A 22726-nucleotide genomic window follows, 5' to 3' on the forward strand; every position below is an offset into this window, starting at 1 on the left:
GTGTGTATTTACATCTAAAATCCACATCACATTTTATTCATGCTAACACAATATATACAATAAATTACTTTAGAGTAATTGTACAAAGATTTCCGTGTTCAGCAAGAGTGGTTGGACGTCACTGGTTGACTGTCCAGAGTCGTCTAAGAAATGCAAAACACACAAACAAATAATCAAAATAATTAGGCAAAATGAAAGAAGTCACATTTTTTGTATGTTTTTGTTTTTTTAGGTTTTAAAAACACATTTACAATAGAAAGTACAAGGCAGACATTAATAATCACAATCTATACATGGTTCTTTTGAACCTTATAAATACACAGCATTGTCATGAATATGTACAGAAAAGAAAAAGAAGCCTGACATGGTGGTCTGGAGAAAACAAACAGTAATGATTTCAAAACTGTACCCCACATTTGTGTGTACCCCATTTGCAGTTTCCACTGACTTACTGCAGTTTCCTATATTTACAAAGAACAACTGAAAAAAATAATATCTGAGCAGTCCCTTGCAAATCCCCCCAAGGGACTCCACTGTCTTCCTATTCAATCAAATACTCCACCTGTTCCGATAGCTAGTTGTACATCACATTGTGCTTTTGCTTACTCCCTTGTCATTATCAAGACAAATGTAGAGAGCAGAAACCCACTGGCACACAGGCAAGCCTTTCTTTCTGCTGGATATACAGGGTTAACACACTGTACAGTAGGTGTGGATGGAAGATTTATTTAGGTCGATAACAAGGGACATTTTATGTATGTGTATAGAAATTAGTCAAATGAATGGTGAGACTTTGCATAGGTCATTCGCATAGGTCCTTCTTGGTATTATTTATCTTATATTAAGAGGAAAGAATAACAGATGCTTTTCGTAATTCTAAATTAATTAGAGAAAATATGTAAGTGAGGACATGCGGTTGGGGATTCCTGCTATTTCAACAACATAGCTTGTAGAGAGGTACTTGTTATACAGTGGGGAGAACAAGTATTTGATACACTGCCAATTTCCCACTTACAAAGCATGTAGAAGTCTGTAATTTTTATCATAGGTACACTTCAACTGTGAGTGACGGAATCTAAAACAAAAATCCAGAAAGTCACACTGTATGATTTTTAAGAAATCATATTTGGTACAGAAACCTTTGTTTGCAATTACAGAGAGAATGTGTTTCCTGTAGTTCTTGACCAGGTTTGCACACACTGCAGCAGGGATTTTGGCCCACTCCTCCATACAGACCTTCTCCAGATCCTACAGGTTTCGGGGCTGTCGCTGGGCAATACGGACTTTCAGCTCCCTCCAAAGATTTTCTATTGGGTTCAGGTCTGGAGACTGGCTAGGCCACTCCAGGACCTTGAGATGTTTCTTACGGAGCCACTCCTTAGTTGCCCTGGCTGTGTGTTTCGGGTCGTTGTCATGCTGGAAAACCCCGCCACGACCCATCTTCAATGCTCTTACTGAGGGAAGGAGGTTGTTGGCCAAGATCTCGTAATACATGGCCCCATCCATCCTCCCCTCAATATGGTGCAGTCGTCCTGTCCCCTTTGCAGAAAAGCATCCCCAAAGAATGATGTTTCAACCTCCATGCTTCACGGTTGGGATGGTGTTCTTGGGGTTGTACTCAAAAAAGAGTTTAGACCAAAAAGCTCTATTTTTGTCTCATCAGACCACACGACCTTCTCCCATTCCTCCTCTGGATCATCCAGATGGTCATAGAAAAACTTCAGACGGGCCTGGACATGCTGGCTGGCTTGAGCAGGGGGACCTTGCGTGCGCTACAGGATTTTAATCCATGACGGCGTAGTGTGTTACTAATGGTTGTCTTTGAGACTGAGGTCCCAGCTCTCTTCAGGTCATTGACCAGGTCCAGGTCCTCATGATCATTGATGCCCCACAAGGTGAGATCTTGCATGGAGCCCCAGACCGAGGGAGATTGACCGTCATCTTGAACGTCTTCCATTTTCTAATAATTGCGCCAACAGTTGTTGCCTTCTCACCAAGCTGCTTGCCTATTGTCCTATAGCCCATCACAGCCTTGTGCAGGTCTACAATTTTATCCCTGATGTCCTTATACAGCTCTCTGGTCTTGGCCATTGTGGAGCGGTTGGAGTCTGTTTGAGTGTGTGGACAGGTGTCTTGTATACAGGCAACGAGTTCAAACAGGTGCAGTTAATACAGGTAATGAGTGGAGAACAGGAGGGCTTCTTAAACTATGTGAAGGGGGATCATTAGGTTTGGGTGCTCTGAAGGGCCTCACCACCTTTAACCTGGGGACCCACCTTGCCCTGGTATCCCCTGTATCCTGGGGTCCCCTCTACACTGGGGCCCCACCTTACACTGGTATCTCCTCTACACTGGGGCCCCACCTTACACTGGTATCTCCTCTACACTGGGGCCCCACCTTACACTGGTATCTCCTCTACACTGGGGCCTCACCTTACACTGGTATCTCCTCTACACGGGGGTCCCACCTTACACTGGTATCTCCTCTACACTGGGGCCCCACCTTACACTGGTATCTCCTCTACACTGGGGCCCCACCTTACACTGGTATCTCCTCTACACTGGGGCCTCACCTTACACTGGTATCTCCTCTACACTGGGGCCTCACCTTACACTGGTTTCTCCTCCACCCTGGGGTCCCCTCTAACCTGCGGTCCCCCTCTGCAGTCTTCATGATAAGGGACATGGAACCAGCTTAACGAACATCAGAAGTGTGACATGGCTTTGAGACATTTCAAGTGTTAAAAAGGAGAAATAAAATCCACTGTAATGTGTGCCATCACCACATTTTATCTATCAGCTACTCATGATACAATTCAGTCAAGCAAATTTCAAAATAAAAGTCCTTCTACATAAGGAGGCATGCACCTATACATACTTCAGTAGACAGACATTGTACCTGTGCCTACTGAGAAAGGGGAAACATGATAGAATGAAAACACCGAACAACAAAGTGTTGAATTAAAGCCAGTTCTGGCACAATGGGTCTATATAAGATATATTATTCATACACACACAAACAAACACACAATGAAACACACACACCGCCTCATTAAAATAATGCCCTTGTAAGAGAAAACTTGTGGTCACTAAGTAGTACCAGTAGTAGTACCAGTAGTAGTACCAGTAGTAGTACCAGTAGTAGTACCAGTAGTAGTACCAGTAGTAGTACCAGTAGTGGTAACAGTTTCCTACTCCTCAGTCCAAACGTGTATATTAGTCAGGTGATGCTAATCAGTAATGTTACCCAATTTAAATGACTGTAGCTAATAGACTATGTTAAGACTGCCAACCAACTATGTTACGGATTTAGACTGCAACCAATAGACTCTTGCCATAATTTTAGATTGTAGTCAATAGACTGTTAAACTTAAGAGACTGTAGCCAATATAATACGGTAACATTTTAGACTAGCTAATAGAATGTTATCATTTTAGACTGTAGCTAATCGACAATGTTACAGATTTAAACTGTTGTCAATAGATTCTTGCCATTGTTTTAGACTGTAGCCAATAGATTATTGTAACTGTAGCCAATAGACTCTGTGCACCAGCGTAGTGAGGAACTTCTTTTGTCTAGAAGTCGGTATTGCAGTTTCCGGTTTACTTACTAATACTCATCCGCATTAGTAAACACCTAAACTCACAACAAGATGAGTGATACTGTTGTACGGAGAAAAAAAATAAATAATGTACGTGACTCATTTAAGTTTCAAGGTACAAGTAGGGCATTATTTTAATCAGGAGAATGTCCTCTTTTTAATAAAATATGGCTAGCGCCATTCAATGACTTCAAACGCTAGACTAGAAATAGTCAGAAAAGACGATTTTTTATATATTTCCACGTAACGCAGGTTTAAGCGCAATTAATACCATATAGGACCAGATGTTTACTTCCTATGCCAGTTGTTATTTTTCAGTTTCGTTTGGAAATTAGGTTACAGTAGTAAAATAAAAGAGGAGACCTGTTTTGGTGCTTTTTTGAGGCTATGGAATTTTAAGCTTCATTCAGGTTAGAAGAGGCTGAATGAAGGTTCGTTTCAATTCACTTGCTATGGGGACGCGCTAGCGTTCCTGCTCAGCCAGCATTATTTCCCCGTTTTTATGCGTTCTATTGTCCTGCCTAATACTACACTAAAAAGGAAACACATCGCTAACTAGCTTAGCCGATAGCCGGCCGGCACACCACAGTAAACTACTTAACCTCGTTGTTGTGCAGATAATTCGATACATAGATTTTGAATCCCTTGTTCCGCTTGCTTGTTGAAGCAGGGGACCAGGCATCAACAATTCGATGGACATCACTAATGCTTATTTTAGGCAGGTCTTAGAAACATCTACTAAAAACTGAAATTTTGGGCGACGCGGGTGATCGCCTTAAGTAAACCGGAAAATGAAATGCTGTCATTTGGCTAAAGCGGAAGTTCGTCAATACGCTTGTGCACAGAGCCTATTGACTACTCTGTCTTAGACTGTAGCCGATAGAATACTGTAACTGTCTTAGACTGTACTCAATAGACTACTGTAACTGTCTTAGACTGTAGCCGATAGAATACTGTAACTGTCTTAGACTGTAGCCGATAGACTACTGTAACTGTCTTAGACTGTAGCCAATAGACTACTGTAACTGTCTTAGACTGTAGCCGATACACTACTGTAACTATCTTAGACTGTAGCCGATAGAATACTGTAACTGTCTTAGACTGTAGCCGATAGAATACTGTAACTGTCTTAGACTGTACTCAATAGACTACTGTAACTGTCTTAGACTGTAGCCAATAGACATTTTCACATAGGAATATTTGTAAACAGTGGTTTTTACGTCAAAGCTTGACACATACTTACAGATTTTGTACTTGTTAACACTATGCACCTTTAAGATAACTATGAATTGCATTATACTGAGTTGTGTTATGCAAGAAACCACATAAAAATATATCATTACCACAGGGCCTACAGAGAATAATACAACCATCAGCCAATTATCACTGTCATATTCTAGCCTTCCTCAAAATACAACACTGCTCCTTAATATCATGAACAAGATTTGTATCCGACTTGCATTTCAAAGACAGTTTGAAATGTAGGCCTACGCTACGTCTGATGTTGTTTTAAGACACCCCCACTGTAACCTATAACTGAGCTAAGAACTCTGTAACTATCAAGGACTATTAACCAATGATCTGCAGGCACAACCATTCTCCAACACAATCACAGACTCCATCTTGCAGCTAGTTTTGTTTTGGACTATTGCATTATGGGGCAGACATTATGTTTATTCAATCGCATTATGAGACACCTCAGATCTATTCTATTCTACAAATAGGATAGACATGTTGAAGCTCATGTATTGGTGAGTGCTGGCTATAGCAGGGGCTTTGATCATATCCCCCCTGTCAGCTACTCAAAACCACAGAAAGGTGTGCTGTATGCAAAGAGAGAGAGGTCTACAAGACAACACCTGGATGACAATTTGTAAAGAAATGATGAGGAACAGAATCTGATCCAGTATGTTGAGGAAGCAGTCTAAATCTGATCCAAGATCTGTGTCACTGACGCATTAGCTGTGACAAGGCAGATCAAATATGCAGGTAGATGCAGAAGATACAGTCATCACAGTTTCTCCTGAAGGAGAAGTCAAAAAGCAGAATCATCTGTACAATTATGTTCAGCGCTGAATGGTATTTGTCAATGTTTGGAAACAAGGATATCTTCCATTTCCCTTCCATTCCTCCTTGGTTTCCAGAACTGGGTGCTGTTAGCCAGTGTTAGATCACTTATTTCACTAAATGGACATGCACACATTAAAGTACATAATAAACATGGAAAACCAAAACAAATCACACTAAATTGTTATAATTAGTCATACACTTTCCTATAAGCGTTGTCCTTCAAAACAGAGTAAATTTCAATGACTCATTATCCCAGAGAGCAGGTGCCCATGATCCCAGAGAGCAGGTGCTCATCATCCCAGAGAGCAGGTGCCCATGATCCCAGAGAGCAGGTGCCCATCATCTCAGAGAGCAGGTGCCCATCATCTCAGAGAGCAGGTGCCCATCATCCTAGAGAGCAGGTGCCCATGATCCCAGAGAGCAGGTGCCCATGATCCCAGAGAGCAGGTGCCCATGATCCCAGAGAGCAGGTGCCCATGATCCCAGAGAGCAGGTGCCCATGATCCCAGAGAGCAGGTGCCCATCATCTCAGAGAGCAGGTGCCCATCATCTCAGAGAGCAGGTGCCCATCATCTCAGAGAGCAGGTGCCCATCATCCTAGAGAGCAGGTGCCCATGATCCCAGAGAGCAGGTGCCCATGATCCCAGAGAGCAGGTGCCCATCATCCCAGAGAGCAGGTGCCCATGATCCCAGAGAGCAGGTGCCCATGATCCCAGAGAGCAGGTGCCCATGATCCCAGAGAGCAGGTGCCCATCATCTCAGAGAGCAGGTGCCCTTGATCCCAGAGAGCAGGTGCCCATGATCCCAGAGAGCAGGTGCCCATGATCCCAGAGAGCAGGTGCTCATCATCTCAGAGAGCAGGTGCCCATGATCCCAGAGAGCAGGTGCCCATCATCTCAGAGAGCAGGTGCCCATCATCTCAGAGAGCAGGTGCTCATCATCCCAGAGAACAGGTGCCCATCATGCCAGAGAACAGGTGCCCATCATGCCAGAGAGCAGGTGCCCATCCTCAGGCAGAGTCTGTGAAGGCCGTCTCCAAGTCTTGCATGTAATTATGTTACATAATTATTATCAAGTCATTACCCTTCTGTCTGTCATAGGTATTAATTAGTACATCATATCATTAATATACAATATATTTATATGCATAACAATATACATATAGATTAAATCTCCTCTAAAAATATATTTTACTGTGAAGGGATACAAATCAAACCAACCAACACCTTACATCTGGTCAAAATAAAGAGTTAAACAGCCTATTTAGAGTGCAGATACATCTTCAGAACAACTTTTATAGACTAGACCCAGTAAACATGTATGTCCCCAGCATTAATGCATAGCAACCCTTTAAAGGCTGCTTGACCTGTCTGTCTGACCTGTCCGTCTGACCTGTCCGTCTGACCTGTCCGTCTGACCTATTTGTCTGTTGATAGGTGACATTTCTGTGCGTTTAGAAGTGTTCAGTGTGTGTGATATGACCCTCTGAGTCCGTAGTTTATTCAACCCATCTTCATTTCTTTATATAAAAAATAGGTGTGAATAGAAGTGTTTTTTGGTGCATTACAACTAAGTACTAAAGTGCTGCTCATCTAAAAGAGAGGTCATGGGTCATCATCATCTAACAAGGTTTGAATCTATGAACTTATTAAATGATTAGTGATTGTTTCAGAATCCATTATGTATCTGTGTGCAATGATTTGAATTCATGAACTTATTAAATGGTTAGTGATTGTTTGAGAATCCATGATTTATCTTTGTGCAATGATTTGTAATGATTTTGGCCCTGAACTGTAAATAAAATATAATTACTTAAAAAATCTAAAAAGATATATTTTTTTAAATCATTGCGTCATCTGTGCAAACTATCAAGACAATTTATATAAAGGACGATCAATACTGTCTAGTCTTTGTGAGAGTTTGAAAGAAAAAGCACTCAAAAGAAAATACTGGACAATAACCAGATCATGTGAAGCTCTGCCTTGCTATCATAACTGCCAGTAATCAGAATCCTCATTGGTCAGACATGGTTGGATCGCTTTTAAATACATCAATAAGCTTACAGCACAGCTAGCACTCAGCAGGACTCACTTAGGCCAGTCTGTGAGGATCAAGGGGCTTTTCACCCCGGGCCCCTCAGATAGCCAGACCCCAAAACTGGCCCCACACCAAGGGCCTGTTCAGGAGGATGTGACGTAATAGAACATTCAGATAGAAATATATCTAGCAGACACGAGTGCCTGTCAGACACAACAGGAGGAAATCGTGCAGCAGTGCTATTGATTCTGTTTCTATCTGAAACATTCAAAACAGCCCACATCCTAGACTGAATGAACCCCAGGGGGCCTCCCTCTTCACTCCTCGGTGACGCCATGCTCCCACGCCACCTTGGCCTGATCCTCCTTGGATGTGATGAGGACCTGGGAGATCTTGCGGGGCATTGGTCGGGGCACGAGCCCCAGGGTCACACAGCCGTCCTCAGGGGCGCAGCCCTCTCTCAGGTAGGGCTTGGGGGGCAGGGCGGGTGGGGGCTCCTGCTGGTAGTGGGGCAAGTTCTGGATGTTGAGGGCGTGGGCCTCGGGGAGGACGGGGTTGACAGGAACCAGGATTGGAGTGATTCCTGGGGTGACCCCGCCTGGGGCGGAATGGCTGCGGCAGGGGGGGGGCTTGGAGCCGTCCAACACCTCAGGCTCTGAGACGCTGTAGCGTACAGGCAGGTAGGAACCAGAGGGAGAGTGCATCCCCAGGTCCTCTCCATCTCCGGCCCAGGCAGAGTGCACCACGCCCGGGGTGATGGAGGCAGAGTCAAGGGCGTCAGAGTATCTGGGGGCGTGTCCAGGAGGCTCGATGGACTGGCTCATGAAGTTGCTCTCGCTCAGGGAGGAGACGCCGGAAGAGGCGCTGCCTGAGAGGGTGGAGTTACTGCCATCCAGACCGGACTGGGACTGGGGACTGGTGGGCGAGGCAGGAATAGCCTGCAAAGGAGACTGTGGAGGAACACAAAGACACAATGGAATGAGCTCATAGATCCGACAAGAGAAAACAACAAGGTCAAGCAAGTACAAGACAAACAAGCAAAAAACAACAAATCCAGTCATAAACAGACATACAACAAATCCAGTCATAAACATACAGACAGACATACAACACATCCAGTCATAAACATACAGACAGACATACAACACATCCAGTCATAAACATACATACAGACATACAGCACATCCAGTCATAAACATACAGACAGACATACAACACATGCAGTCATAAACTCACAGACAGACATACAGCACATCCAGTCATAAACATACAGACAGACATACAGCACATCCAGTCATAAACATACAGACAGACATACAGCACATCCAGTCATAAACATACAGACAGACATACAACACATCCAGTCATAAACATACATACAGACAAACAACACATCCAGTCATAAACATACAGACAGACATACAACACATGCAGTCATAAACTCACAGACAGACATACAGCACATCCAGTCATAAACATACAGACAGACATACAGCACATCCAGTCATAAACATACAGACAGACATACAGCACATCCAGTCATAAACATACAGACAGACATACAGCACATCCAGTCATAAACATACAGACAGACATATAGCACATCCAGTCATAAACATACAGACAGACATCCAGCACATCGAGTCGTAAACATACAGACAGACATACAGCACATCCAGTCATAAACATACAGACAGACATACAGCACATCCAGTCATAAACATACAGACAGACATACAACACATCCAGTCATAAACATACAGACAGACATACAACACATCCAGTCATAAACATACAGACAGACATACAGCACATCCAGTCATAAACATACAGACAGACATACAGCACATCCAGTCATAAACATACAGACAGACATACAGCACATCCAGTCATAAACATACAGACAGACATACAGCACATCCAGTCATAAACATACAGACAGACATACAGCACATCTAGTCTAAAACATACAGACAGACATACAGCAAATCCAGTCATAAACATACAGACAGACATACAACACATCCAGTCATAAACATACAGACAGACATACAGCACATCCAGTCATAAACATACAGAAAGACATACAACACATCCAGTCATAAACATACAGACAGACATACAGCATATCCAGTCATAAACATACAGACAGACATACAACACATCCAGTCATAAACATACAGACAGACATACAGCACATCCAGTCATAAACATACAGACAGACATACAGCACATCCAGTCATAAACATACAGACAGACATACAGCACATCCAGTCATAAACATACAGACAGACACGTAGGCATTGATGTGGATATGCCATTCTCTGCATGTTTACGGGCTGACACTGGGCTGAGCGGACAGCGGCTTAGTAAGGTCAGTGGAGAGGAGCAGACACTTTAGAAAGGGATACCAGATCTAACTGAAAAGAGGTCCAGACCTGGGTTAAAATGTATAAATTAATTGGCTTTATCTGTGCGTATCTAGCACACAAAGGAAAAAGCTCAAATGTGTTATAGAGATTTCATAATGTATTTGAACTCAGGTCTGGACTGAACAGGGTCATTCTGGCTCATGTGGAGCTGGGTCGGGGAGGGTACCTTTCGTACAGAGGAACGCGCAGGGAGAGCTGGAGGGAGGTCGCTGATCTGGTGGTGGAAAGCATCAAAGTGCATCGAGAAGTGTCCTACAGGGGGAGACACAGTGGGACAAACAGGGTTGGTTGAAACACACGCAACTATACAACAGAGAGAGGTGGAGAATGAAAAACATAAGAAAGACAGGGAGGGTTGGCAACTAAAAGATCCATAGAAGAATGGCATCAGCAGGCTACAGGACTGAAGAGGGAGTGGGGGGTGGGTTGGGGCGGGGCGGGGCGGGGCGGGTCGGATCTGGGTTTTGGTGGACAGTGATAAACACTGTGCCGGAACAGTGACACTTTTCCTCTCATGTCCCAAAGGAATCAAATTCACACCAAGAAGGCAGAGCATTTCCCTACCGAGCATTTTTACACTACCAGAGTTTTAATTAGATGAACAGAAAAAAAATCACAGTGTAAACATGTGAAAATGAACATTCATGCATAAAACATTCCGAGGTAACGTGGGCCACATTCCCCGAAAGAAAATCATGGTTACTGACATCTAAGGACAATGTCTCACTCAATGTGTATTGGAATGGAATTAGGAGTGAAAAAGGATTTCTGGTTCTTTCGTGTATAAAAAGAATCCCCCCCAAAATATTTAGTTGTTGGGAAGCAACTAAAAACATTTCACACCAACATCAGTTACAGCACCTGTTTCAGCGGGCACACCATATAAGGTACCATATAAACAGCATAGTGAGTTTATACTCCGGGTCAGGGGTCAAGCTAAGGAGGTCCTGGTGTGAAGTGAAAACAGCATTAAACTGTCACAACAGTTGTGGAAGCCTAAATAGGCTCTAATCAGTGACTTCATCTGATCAGTCAGACACAAAGGAAGGGGGAAATCGGCAGGCGCTGGGCCCTCCATGAACTGGCCGTTAAACCTTTGGTTCACACAGTGGAGATGCTAGAATAGTGTTGCTAGTTAATCAAGCGTTTACCCCCTTTCTATTTCACTGACTTCATCCTTGGGCAGAGTTCCACACAGCAGGTCTGCAACACAGACAACAGCAGCACCCAGGGGAGCTGCCATCACACACAGATATCAGGTACAGTTAGGAGGGTCTCCTGATCACATCTAATCCAGGAGGAGGGTCTCCTGAACTCATCTAATCCAGGAGGAGGGTCTCCTGAACTCATCTAATCTAGGCGGAGGGTCTCCTGATCACATCTAATCCAGGAGGAGGGTCTCCTGAACCCATCTAATCTAGGAGGAGGGTCTCCTGAACCCATCTAATCCAGGAGGAGGGTCTCCTCAACTCATTTAATCCAGGAGGAGGGTCTCCTGAACTCATATAATCTAGGAGGAAGGTCTCTTCAACTCATAATCTAGAAGAAAGGTCTCCTGAACTCATATAATCTAGAAGGAGGGTCTCCTGAACTCATATAATCTAGGAGGAAGGTCTCCTCAACTCATGTAATGTAGGAGAAAGGTCTCCTGAACTCATATAATCTAGAAGGAGGGTCTCCTGAACTCATATAATCTAGGAGGAAGGTCTCCTAAAATCATATAATCTAGGAGGAAGGTCTCCTGAACGTGTGTAATGTAACTTCAAATATATTGACTAGACATATAGTACACCACTTTTATTGATCATACAGGACATACATTTCATTACATAGGGACACACTCACACATTAACACACCCACACACACACCAACAGCAACAATAATTCTCGACATTAGATATAGCAAAGTTTGAAAAGTATTGTGTTAAACTAACTAAGCTCAGCCATCCGTGAGGAACTCGGAGTAGAGCCGCTGCTCATTTGCGTCGAAAGGAGACAGTTGAGGTGGTTCGGGCATCTGGTAAGGATGCCCCCAGGACGTCTCCCTAGGAAGGTGTTCCAGGCACGTCCAGCTGGGAGGAGACCTCGGGGTAGGCCCAGGACTAGGTGAAAAGATTATATTTCAACACTGGCCAGGGAACGCCTCGGGATCCCCCAATCAGAGCTGGCAAATGTGGCTTGGGAAAGGGAAGTTTGGGGTCCCCTGCTGGAGCTGCTGCCCCCGCGACCCGATTCGGATAAGCGGATGAAGATGAGAGATGACTAACATTTCTCATTAAGTTTACCTACACCACAAATAGCATTGAACTGTATGTCTTAGCTTATTAGCCATTTGTGAATGACATTGATAAAGTGACAATCAATATAGGTGACGATAACTGACTTTCTTGTCAAGTGAAAAGACGAGAGAACCGTGTAACCAGTGATGTTTTTCTCTTTCCTGAACAAAGGCATAATTTTGTTTTGACTGTGACGGGAGTCTAACACGGGACATGTTGTGCCATAGTCTGCGTCTCTAACCACTACACTATTTAAAACGGGGTAGTCAATCAGCCACTCACTCCCTCAGTAAGAATCACTCTTCTATGCCGACTGCTTATGCAGTCTGGCAAAAAGATCAGTGGGGTGTCAGTTCTGTCCCGATTCAAGGGGTCTTTGCTTGCCAATCGACAGGTTTGAAGTCAATTATAATCGTAGGCAGTCGATTCAACTAAACGTAGAATACAATTCAGTAATTGATAAAAATGGAATAACTTGTCAAATATCTCTAACTTGTTCAATTTCAAAATGTTCTATCTTGAATTCAGTATTACCATCCCACTGTATTCCCACAGCCATTACCACCCCACTGTATTCCCACAGCCATTACCACCCCACTGTATTCCCTCAGCCATTACCACCCCACTGTATTCCCACAGCCATTACCACCCCACTGTATTCCCACAGCCATTACCACCCCACTGTATTCCCATAGCCATTACCACTCCACTGTATTCCCACAGCCATTACCACTCCACTGTATTCCCACAGCCATTACCCCCCACTGTATTCCCACAGCCATTACCACCCCACTGTATTCCCATAGCCATTACCACTCCACTGTATTCCCACAGCCATTATCACCCAACTGTATTCCCACAGCCATTACCACTCCACTGTATTCCCACAGCCATTATCACCCCACTGTATTCCCACAGCCATTACCACCCCACTGTATTCCCACAGCCATTACCATCCCACTGTATTCCCACTCCACTGTATTCCCACAGCCATTACCACCCCACTGTATTCCCACAGCCATTACCATCCCACTGTATTCCCACAGCCATTACCACCCCACCGTATTCCCACAGCCATTACCACCCCACTCTATTCCCACAGCCTTTACCACCCCACTGTATTCCCACAGCCATTACCACCCCACTGTATTCCCACAGCCATTACCACTCCACTTTATTCCCACAGCCATTACCACCCCACTTTATTCCCACAGCCATTACCACCCCACTGTATTCCCACAGCGATCATAGTGCCGATGTTCTGGTGACTCACCATGTGGGATGCTGCGAGGGGGGACCGGGGGAGCCATAACACTCCCAACATGGCCAGACAGGAACGGCAACGCCTCCCTGGTTCCACTGTCCAGACTCCAACTACTGGGGGTAGTTAGGACTGGAGGGCAGAGGGCAGGTGTTAACACAACCTCACCATTAACATCCACTTAACCTGCCAGCAACCATTCATTCAGTTGTCTGATACAGATATAGTTTTAACATTAATACATTAAATATTGGTAGATATATCATCACCATTATCAATATAACCAACAAAACCATCATTACTGCTTTTAATTTTTTTGCATTTTTGAGAAGTGGGCGATGAATTTACAACAGTTACTACTTTCTAAAAGGGCTCTACTGATAGCAACAGGTCAGCACTGACTGTGCAGTTCTCTGCTACTTATCCACATTGGGACATTCAGGCTAAAGATGCAGAGGATTAAACTAGATGTGGTATTAAGAGGTTCTGTAGTCCCATAGAATGACTCAACAGATAAAACAGAGTACTAGCTTAGATCTCAAAGGGACACGTACCCCTCACAGTACAGGTGCTGGTCATAACATTAGAATATCATCAAAAAGTTGATTTATTTCAGTAATTCCATTCAAAATGTGAAACTTGTATATTGTATACATTCATTCCACACAGACTGATATATTTCAAGTGTTTAATCACCAACATTTTTGGTGATTATAACTGACAACTAATGAAAACCCCAAATTCAGTATCTCAGAAAATTAAAATATTGTGAAAAGGTTCAATATTGAAGACACCTGGTACCACACTCTAATCAGCTAATTAATCCAAAACACCTGCAAAGGCCTTTAAATGGTCTCTCAGTCTAGTTCTGTAGACAACACAATCATGGGGAAGACTGCTGACTTGACAGCTGTCCAAAAGACGACCATTGACACCTTGCACAAGGAGGGCAAGATACAAAAGGTCATAGCTAAAGAGGCTGGCTGTTCACAGAGCTCTGTGTCCAAGCACATTAATAGAGAGGCGAAGGGAAGGAAAAGATGTGGTAGAAAAAAAGTGTACAAGCAATAGGGATAACCGCACCCTGGAGAGGATTGTGAAACAAAACCCATTCAAAAATGTGGGGGAGATTCACAAAGAGTGGACTGCAGCTGGAGTCAGTGCTTCAAGAACCACCACGCACAGACGTATGCAAGACATGGGTTTCAGCTGTCGCATTCCTTGTGTCAAGCCACTCTTGAACAAAACACAGCATCAGAAGCGTCTCGCCTGGGCTAAAGACAAAAAGGACTGGACTGCTGCTGAGTTATGTTCTCTGCTAAAAGTAAAATTTGCATTTCCTTTGGAAATCAAGGTCCCAGAGCCTGGAGGATGAGAGGAGAGGCACAGAATCCACGTTGCTTGAAGTCCAGTGTAAAGTGTCCACAGTCAGGGATGGTTTGTGGTGCCATGTCATCAGCTGGTGTTGGTCCACTGTGTTTTCTGAGGTCCAAGGTCAACGCAGCCGTCTACCAGGAAGTTTTAGAGCACTTCTTGCTTCTCTTTATGGAGATGCAGATTTCATTTTCCAACAGGACTTGGCACCTTCACACAGTGCCAAAGCTACCAGTACCTGGTTTAAGGACCATGGTATCCCTGTTCTTAATTGGCCAGCAAACTCGCCTGACCTTAACCCTATAGAAAATCTATGGGGTATTGTGAAGAGGAAGATGCGATACGCCAGACCCAACAATACAGAAGAGCTGAAGGCCCCTATCAGAGCAACCTGGGCTCTCATAACACCTGAGCAGTGCCACAGACTGATCGACTCCATGCCACGCCGCATTGCTGCAGTAATTCAGGCAAAAGGAGCCCCAAGTAAGTATTGAGTGCTGTACATGCTCATACTTTTCATGTTCATACTTTTCAGTTGGCCAACATTTCTAAAAATATTTTTTTTGTATTGGTCTTAAGTAATATTCTAATTTTCAGAGATACTGAATTTGGGATTTTCATTAGTTGTCAGTTATAATCATCACAATTAAAATTAATAAACCTTTGAAATATATCAGTCTGTGTGGAAAGAATGAATATAATATACAAGTTTCACTTTTTGAATGTAATTACTGAAATAAATAAACTTTTTGATGATATTAAAATTTTATGACCAGCACCTGTACTGCGCACAGCCAAACCACGCTGTAATGAGCTTGTTATACATCTACCAGTTAACTTTACAAGTTCACATCCAAAGTTTCCAATTCCCTTGGAACAGGACGATCAGTTCGGTGATCTGAATGAATATAGTCTAGTTTTAACCACAAGTTACTGTTTGTTTAAATATAAATAACTATGGAGAACACAAACAACAAGCCAGTGCTTGAGGACCTCCTGTATCCTTCAGGTCTCCTGTTTGGGAAAATTATGGCTTTCCTGTTAAAGTTGTATAAGCTGATGAGGACCTCTAAGAGTGGTTTAGCAACACAGAAAGTTGCCCAATGAGTAATTGCTGGCAGGCCGCAGGAGGCTATAATGACCTACAGCCAGCGGGTCGCCAGCTTTTGCCGCGATTTTGCCAGCAATTTGCATCAGCTAATTTGCATCCACAATAGCTGGTATTTGGTTAGTCTACCTGCTTGAAATAAACTCTTTGGTAAATACAGATTTTCTCGTTTTGTTCTACAACACTCACAAACACAATGCAAAAAAGCGCAGTCGGGCTGCTGTTGTACTGCTGTTGTACTGCTGATCAGGGTATTGTTGCAAGGTATTGTAATGCAAGAGGCCCGCCGGTGGCCCGACCGCAGCGAGCGTTATAAAAACAAGTGGCCCGCAGCTGGCGACCCGCTGGCCAGATGCGTTGCAGAAACGCCGCTGCTGGCGTGTTGCTTGCTGGGTCAGTGCCAGTGAAATGGCAAGTTATTATTTTTGGAGCCTGCCGCCACTTTCCAGACAATTCTGTTCCAGCAATCCCGTACAAGCCAATAGCCTTCTGTGATGCAGGCTTTCCTCCTTGGTTTATTTTGTGAACGCGCATCTTACCTGGTTTATATATATAGAATAATTCAGGCTTGCAATATCCTTGGTTATCACACAAAATTGGGCTACTTTTTAAACAATCTTGTGGGTGAAAATGAATTGGTCGCAGGTGGTGGGTTTTTGGACTACTTCTGAACTTCATCGCGGACGCTCCATTTCTGTGTTTATATACTACAGTATATTGTGTGTTTCTATGCTGTTATTACAGTCAGACGTCAGCTACGTTAGGATCCGCAGCTTCACATGCATATGTACCGCATCTTAAGTTTAGTTCACTGGTAAAATGGTCAATATTATGCAGCGACAAAAGTTGTCCTAGTTTTCAGGCATTTTGGGCTGGTCTTGAGCAGTCGTTGGGCTGGAAATGGTTGCTAACCTGGTAACACTGGTATAAGTACACCCATAGGGAGCTCTCCGTTGAACTCTGAGTTAGCGCTTTTTTTGGAAGAGTTTCAATTTTCATAATATTATTTAGAACTTTTTTCAAACCGCTTTGACCGGTGAGTAACTGCAAAATGCTGTAATACATTTTTTACTGAAAAAAATCCCACCTAGTGCAGCTTTAACTACAATGAAAATGGGCAAAATTAAAATACATTTTATGTACCGAAAGTATACCGAAAATTTTCGGTATGTACCGAACCGTGACTTATGCGTACCGTTACAGCCCTAGTACTTACCGTAAGTCTGAATGACTAAAATGTAAATGTATAAGTCTACAAGAGCTGCAGTATGTAGAGCATGTAGAGGTAAATAAGTGAATGTACTTCATGCAGGGTTCTCCCTTTCAAATGTCTACTTTTATGTTTTACCTCAACAAAAAAATAGTATATACATGTACAGTGGGGAGAACAAGTATTTGATACACTGCCGATTTTGCAGGTTTTCCTACTTACAAAGCATGTAGAGGTCTGTAATTTTTATCATAGGTACACTTCAACTGTGAGAGATGGAATCTAAAACAAAACTCCAGAAAATCACATTGTATGATTTTTAAATAATTAATTTGCATTTTATTGTATGACATAAGTATTTGATCACCTACCAAGAATTCCGGCTCTCACAGACCTGTTAGTTATTCTTTAAGAAGCCCTCCTGTTCTCCACTCATTACCTGTATTAACTGCACCTGTTTGAACTCGTTGCCTGTATAAAAGACACCTGTCCACACACTCAATCAAACAGAATCCAACCTCTCCACAATGGCCAAGACCAGAGAGCTGTGTAAGGACATCAGGGATAAACCTGTAGAGCTGCACAAGGCTGGGATGGGCTACAAGACAATAGGCAAGCAGCTTGGTGAGAAGGCAACAACAGTTGGCGCAATTATTAGAAAATGGAAGAAGTTCAAGATGACGGTCAATCTCCCTCGGTCTGGGGCTCCCTCGTGGGGCATCAATGATCATGAGGAAAGTGAGGGATTAGCCCAGAACTACACGGCAGGACCTGGTCAATGACCTGAAGAGAGCTGGGACCACAGTCTCAAAGTAAACCATTAGTAACACACTACACCGTCATGGATTAAAATCCTGCAGCGCACGCAAGGTCCCCTTGCTCAAGCCAGCGCATGTCCTGGCCCGTCTGAAGTTGGCCAATGACCATTTGGATGATCCAGAGGAGGAATGGGAGAAGGTCATGTGGCCTGATGAGACAAAAATAGAGCTTTTTGGTCTAAACTCCACTCACCGTGTTTGGAGGAAGAAGAAGGATGAGTACAACCCTAAGAACACCATCCCAACAGTGAAGCATTGAGGTGGAAACATCATTCTTTGGGGATGCTTTTCTACAAAGAGGACAGGATGACTGCACCGTATTGAGGGGAGGATGGATGGGGTTTCTGTACCAAATATTAAGTTCTGCTTTTCTGATGTATCAAATACTTATGTCATGCAATAAAATGCTAATTAATTACTTAAAAATCATACAATGTGATTTTCTGGATTTTTGTTTTAGATTCCATCACTCACAGTTGAAGAGTACCTATGATACAAATGACAGACTTCTAGATGCTTTGTAAGTGGGAAAACCTGCAGTGTATCAAATACTTGTTCTCCCCACTGTATATACTTATATTTAGAAAACCTAAATGTTGTGAATGTTTAGGAATGAAGGTTAACACCTTGTATTGGGCCAACTATAATTTTTAGTGAATAAGCAGATAATACTATCTACAGTGACAATTTTACAATTAGGTTTAAGTGCCTAGGTAAAATGCACAAACAAATTTTGCACCTTGTCATCTCCAAGATTCAAACCATAGATCTTTTCGTTACCAGCACATTAAAACTGACCTGAACACAGTACTCTTACTATATCAAAGCTTAACAGAATGAAGACAGAAGACAGACTACAGTACCTTTCTCTGCAACCGAGAGGTTGGGGTCACTGCATGGCTTACATGGACCAATCACCTGATGGAACAATGCTCGCTGGAAGTTGGTTGGCTTGAGACAAAAACACAATCAACCAATCAATTTATTTATCAAATGGGTTCCTTAAGACAAGACTACATTATAATGGTAAAAATGTGTTCCTAAAGTAACTTGGTCTGAAGCCATCAAATAGCAGGCAGAAGCAGTAGGACAAGAAATACTCCCTAAAGAAAAGAAACCTATACAGAAGTCAGACAAAGAAATCTTTATGGATCCTGGCTGGTAGGAGATTGTTATTGAAACAGGATAGAGTAGTATCTGTATCTGTCCATTGTCAGTGGTGTTGGGGTATAGAATAGTACCTGTATCTGTCCATTGTCAGTGGTGTTGGGGTATAGAGTAGTACCTGTATCTGTCCATTGTCAGTGGTGTTGGGGTATAGAGTAGTACCTGTATATGTCCATTGTCAGTGGTGTTGGGGTATAGAATAGTACCTGTATCTGTCCATTGTCAGTGGTGTTGGGGTATAGAATAGTACCTGTATCTGTCCATTGTCAGTGGTGTTGGGGTATAGAATAGTACCTGTATCTGTCCATTGTCAGTGGTGTTGGGGTATAGAATAGTACCTGTATCTGTCCATTGTCAGTGGTGTTGGGGTATAGATTAGTACCTGTTTCTGTCCATTGTCAGTGGTGTTGGGGTATAGAGTAGTACCTGTATCTGTCCATTGTCAATGGTGTTGGGGAATAGAGTAGTACCTGCATCTGTCCATTTTCAGTGATGTTGGGGTATAGATTAGTACCTGTTTCTGTCCATTGTCAGTGGTGTTGGGGTATAGAGTAGTACCTGTATCTGTCCATTGTCAGTGGTGTTGGGGTATAGATTAGTACCTGTTTCTGTCCATTGTCAGTGGTGTTGGGGTATAGAGTAGTACCTGTATCTGTCCATTGTCAGTGGTGTTGGGGAATAGAGTAGTACCTGCATCTGTCCATTTTCAGTGATGTTGGGGTACATGGCAGAGCTGGGTCTCTCACGATGTGGAGGTAGCAGCATTAACATCTCACGGTTGTGCCTGTATTTTTCTGGCAGTGACGGGGAACCTACCACAGAGGGGGACAAGACACAGGAGAACAGAGTATCAAAACTAGACAGAGATACTGAGACACAGGAGAACAGAGTATAAAACTAGACAGAGATACTGAGACACAGGAGAACAGAGTATAAAACTAGACAGAGATACTGAGACACAGGAGAACAGAGTATAAAACTAGACAGAGATACTGAGACACAGGAGAACAGAGTATAAAACTAGACAGAGATACTGAGACACAGGAGAAAAGAGTATAAAACTAGACAGAGATACTGAGACACAGGAGAACAGAGTATAAAACTAGACAGAGATACTGAGACACAGGAGAACAGAGTATAAAACTAGACAGAGATACTGAGACACAGGAGAACAGAGTATAAAACTAGACAGAGATACTGAGACACAGGAGAACAGAGTATAAAACTAGACAGAGATACTGAGACACAGGAGAACAGAGTATAAAACTAGACAGAGATACTGAGACACAGGAGAACAGAGTATAAAACTAGACAGAGATACTGAGACACAGGAGAACAGAGTATAAAACTAGACAGAGATACTGAGACACAGGAGAACAGAGTATAAAACTAGACAGGGGCATTCTAACCTGCAATAGTCAAACATTTGTCTGATTCATGGAAACCCATTTTTGATACAACACAGACTCCTGACCCCAGTGAGTCACTGAAATGCATAACAGCCCATGTTGTGTATAACCTACCTCTGATGCTGTTGGGGGCGGAGTTCATCATCTGGGATGGAGCTGAGTGGGTGGAGCTAAGGCTGGAGGATGAAGGACTGGGCTGAAAACACAGAGAAAAATCAAATAGCTACAAACCATATATTCCTTAAACTGAATGTCTCACTAACAGTCAAGGAGCTCATCAGCAGGTGGAATGTGGACAGTCAGCTGTGGTGTCCACTTGAATTATCCAGAGTAGAATCATTACTATTTAGTGCCCATGCAGATTTAAATTAGCATTTGCCCCTTACACAGCTGCATTTCAATGTCCACAGCGGGAGCAAGAGTTCCAAAACAACTTCATTACCCATCTCACGGATGAGCTTTGTCAAAGACGAGGGGGGCCTACCATTGCTACAGCAGGGGCTGCGTTGGCGTGGAAACAGACCTGCATGCGGTAGATGTCTTCGGGGTGTTCCATCGCCACACCGTCCGTCAGGATCACCAGGTTGCCCGTCTCGCTGGAGGTGTGAGAGGACAGTGAGGAAGACGAGTGGCGGATGGACCCCAGCAGGTTCAGGGGGCTGGGCGGGAGACAGAGGGAGAGGGAGGGAGTGAATGGTGAGGAGGGGGGTGAGTGAGGGGGCGTGAGGAAGAAAGCCAGAATGAAGTTGTGCGGTGATGGTGATGTCAGGCAGAGAAAGTGGGAGAGAGAAAGGCAGGAAGTGAGAAAGACAAGGAGAGAAGGAAAGACAGGGAGAGAGAGACAGGGAGAGAGAGACAGGGAGAGAGACAGGGAGAGAGAGACAGGGAAAGGGAGAGACGGAGACAGAGACACGGAGAGAGAGAGACAGGGAGAGAGTGAGACAGGGAGAGAGAGAGACAGAGAGAGACAGAGACACGGAGAGAGAGAGACGGAGAGAGAGAGACAGGGAGAGAGAGAGAAACTGAGAAAGACATTATGGAACAGAGAGCAAGAGTGTGGGTGAATGAGAACAAGATGACATGGTAGAAGGACATCCACAATGCATGGCAGTCTGGTGTCAAGGCTTGTGGGTAGAAGGGCTAAGAGGGAACCTGGTAGAGGTGGGGAATTTGTTGTGTGTGTGTCTATATTTCAGTGTGTGTGCCTGACTGTCTGTCTGTGTGTGAATGTGTCTGTATTTCACTGGTGTGTGTGTTTGTGTGTGTGTCTATATTTCATTAGTTTCTGAGTAAGTGTGTGTCTCAATCTGTTTGTGTGTGTGACACACCTGTGTCTGTGTGTGTGATTCACCTGTGTCTGTCTGTGTGACTCACCTGTGTCTGTGTATGACTTACCTGTGTCTGTGCACAAGTTTGAAGCTCTCTGGGCTCATGGGACTGTGTGATGCCAGAATGCCTCTAGGCGTGCTGGTCCCAGAACAGGCAGGACTCAGCTTGTCCAGACCTGGCAGCCCCTGTACCCACACAGAAATACACATGAATATTCATACTGTGACCAAACTCTCTGTACCCACACAGAAATACACATGAATATTCATACTGTGACCAAACTCTCTGTACCCACACAGGAATACACCTGAATATTCATACTGTGACCAAACTCTCTGTACCCACACAGAAATACACCTGAATATTCATACTGTGACCAAACTCTCTGTACCCACACAGGAATACACCTGGTTATTTATAATGTGACCAAACTCACTGTACCCACACAGAAATACACCTGAATATTCAAACTGTGACCAAACTCTCTGTACCCACACAGAAATACACCTGAATATTCATACTGTGACCAAACTCTCTGTACCCACACAGAAATACACCTGAAAATTCATACTGTGACCAAACTCTCTGTATCCACACAGAAATACACCTGAATATTCATACTGTGACCAAA

General features: G+C 43.6%; 1 protein-coding gene across 19 annotated transcripts in view; it reads right to left on the bottom strand.

Annotated features, from left to right (window-relative positions):
* Positions 1 to 4378: 4378 nt before the first annotated feature.
* The window catches only part of dock3 (dedicator of cytokinesis 3), a 260930-nt gene continuing 242582 nt past the window's right edge, over positions 4379 to 22726 (bottom strand). For 11 of the 19 annotated variants that reach the window (XM_034287388.1, XM_029114312.2, XM_029114309.2 and 8 more), the window contains 8 exons: positions 22162 to 22280; positions 21251 to 21425; positions 20881 to 20962; positions 20048 to 20172; positions 19054 to 19141; positions 13693 to 13812; positions 10307 to 10392; positions 4379 to 8658 (listed from right to left, as the gene is read on the bottom strand). In XM_034287388.1, the coding sequence (XP_034143279.1) occupies positions 8026 to 8658; positions 10307 to 10392; positions 13693 to 13812; positions 19054 to 19141; positions 20048 to 20172; positions 20881 to 20962; positions 21251 to 21425; positions 22162 to 22280 (1428 nt within the window). In that variant the 3' untranslated portion in view covers positions 4379 to 8025. The remainder of the gene's footprint in view (positions 8659 to 10306; positions 10393 to 13692; positions 13813 to 19053; positions 19142 to 20047; positions 20173 to 20880; positions 20963 to 21250; positions 21426 to 22161; positions 22281 to 22726) is intronic. The other 8 variants (XM_029114314.2, XM_029114311.2, XM_034287387.1 and 5 more) reach the window with 7 other exon arrangements.

Source organism: Esox lucius, chromosome 17 (genome assembly GCF_011004845.1).
Source record: "Esox lucius isolate fEsoLuc1 chromosome 17, fEsoLuc1.pri, whole genome shotgun sequence".
NCBI classification, from domain to species: Eukaryota; Metazoa; Chordata; class Actinopteri; order Esociformes; family Esocidae; genus Esox; species Esox lucius.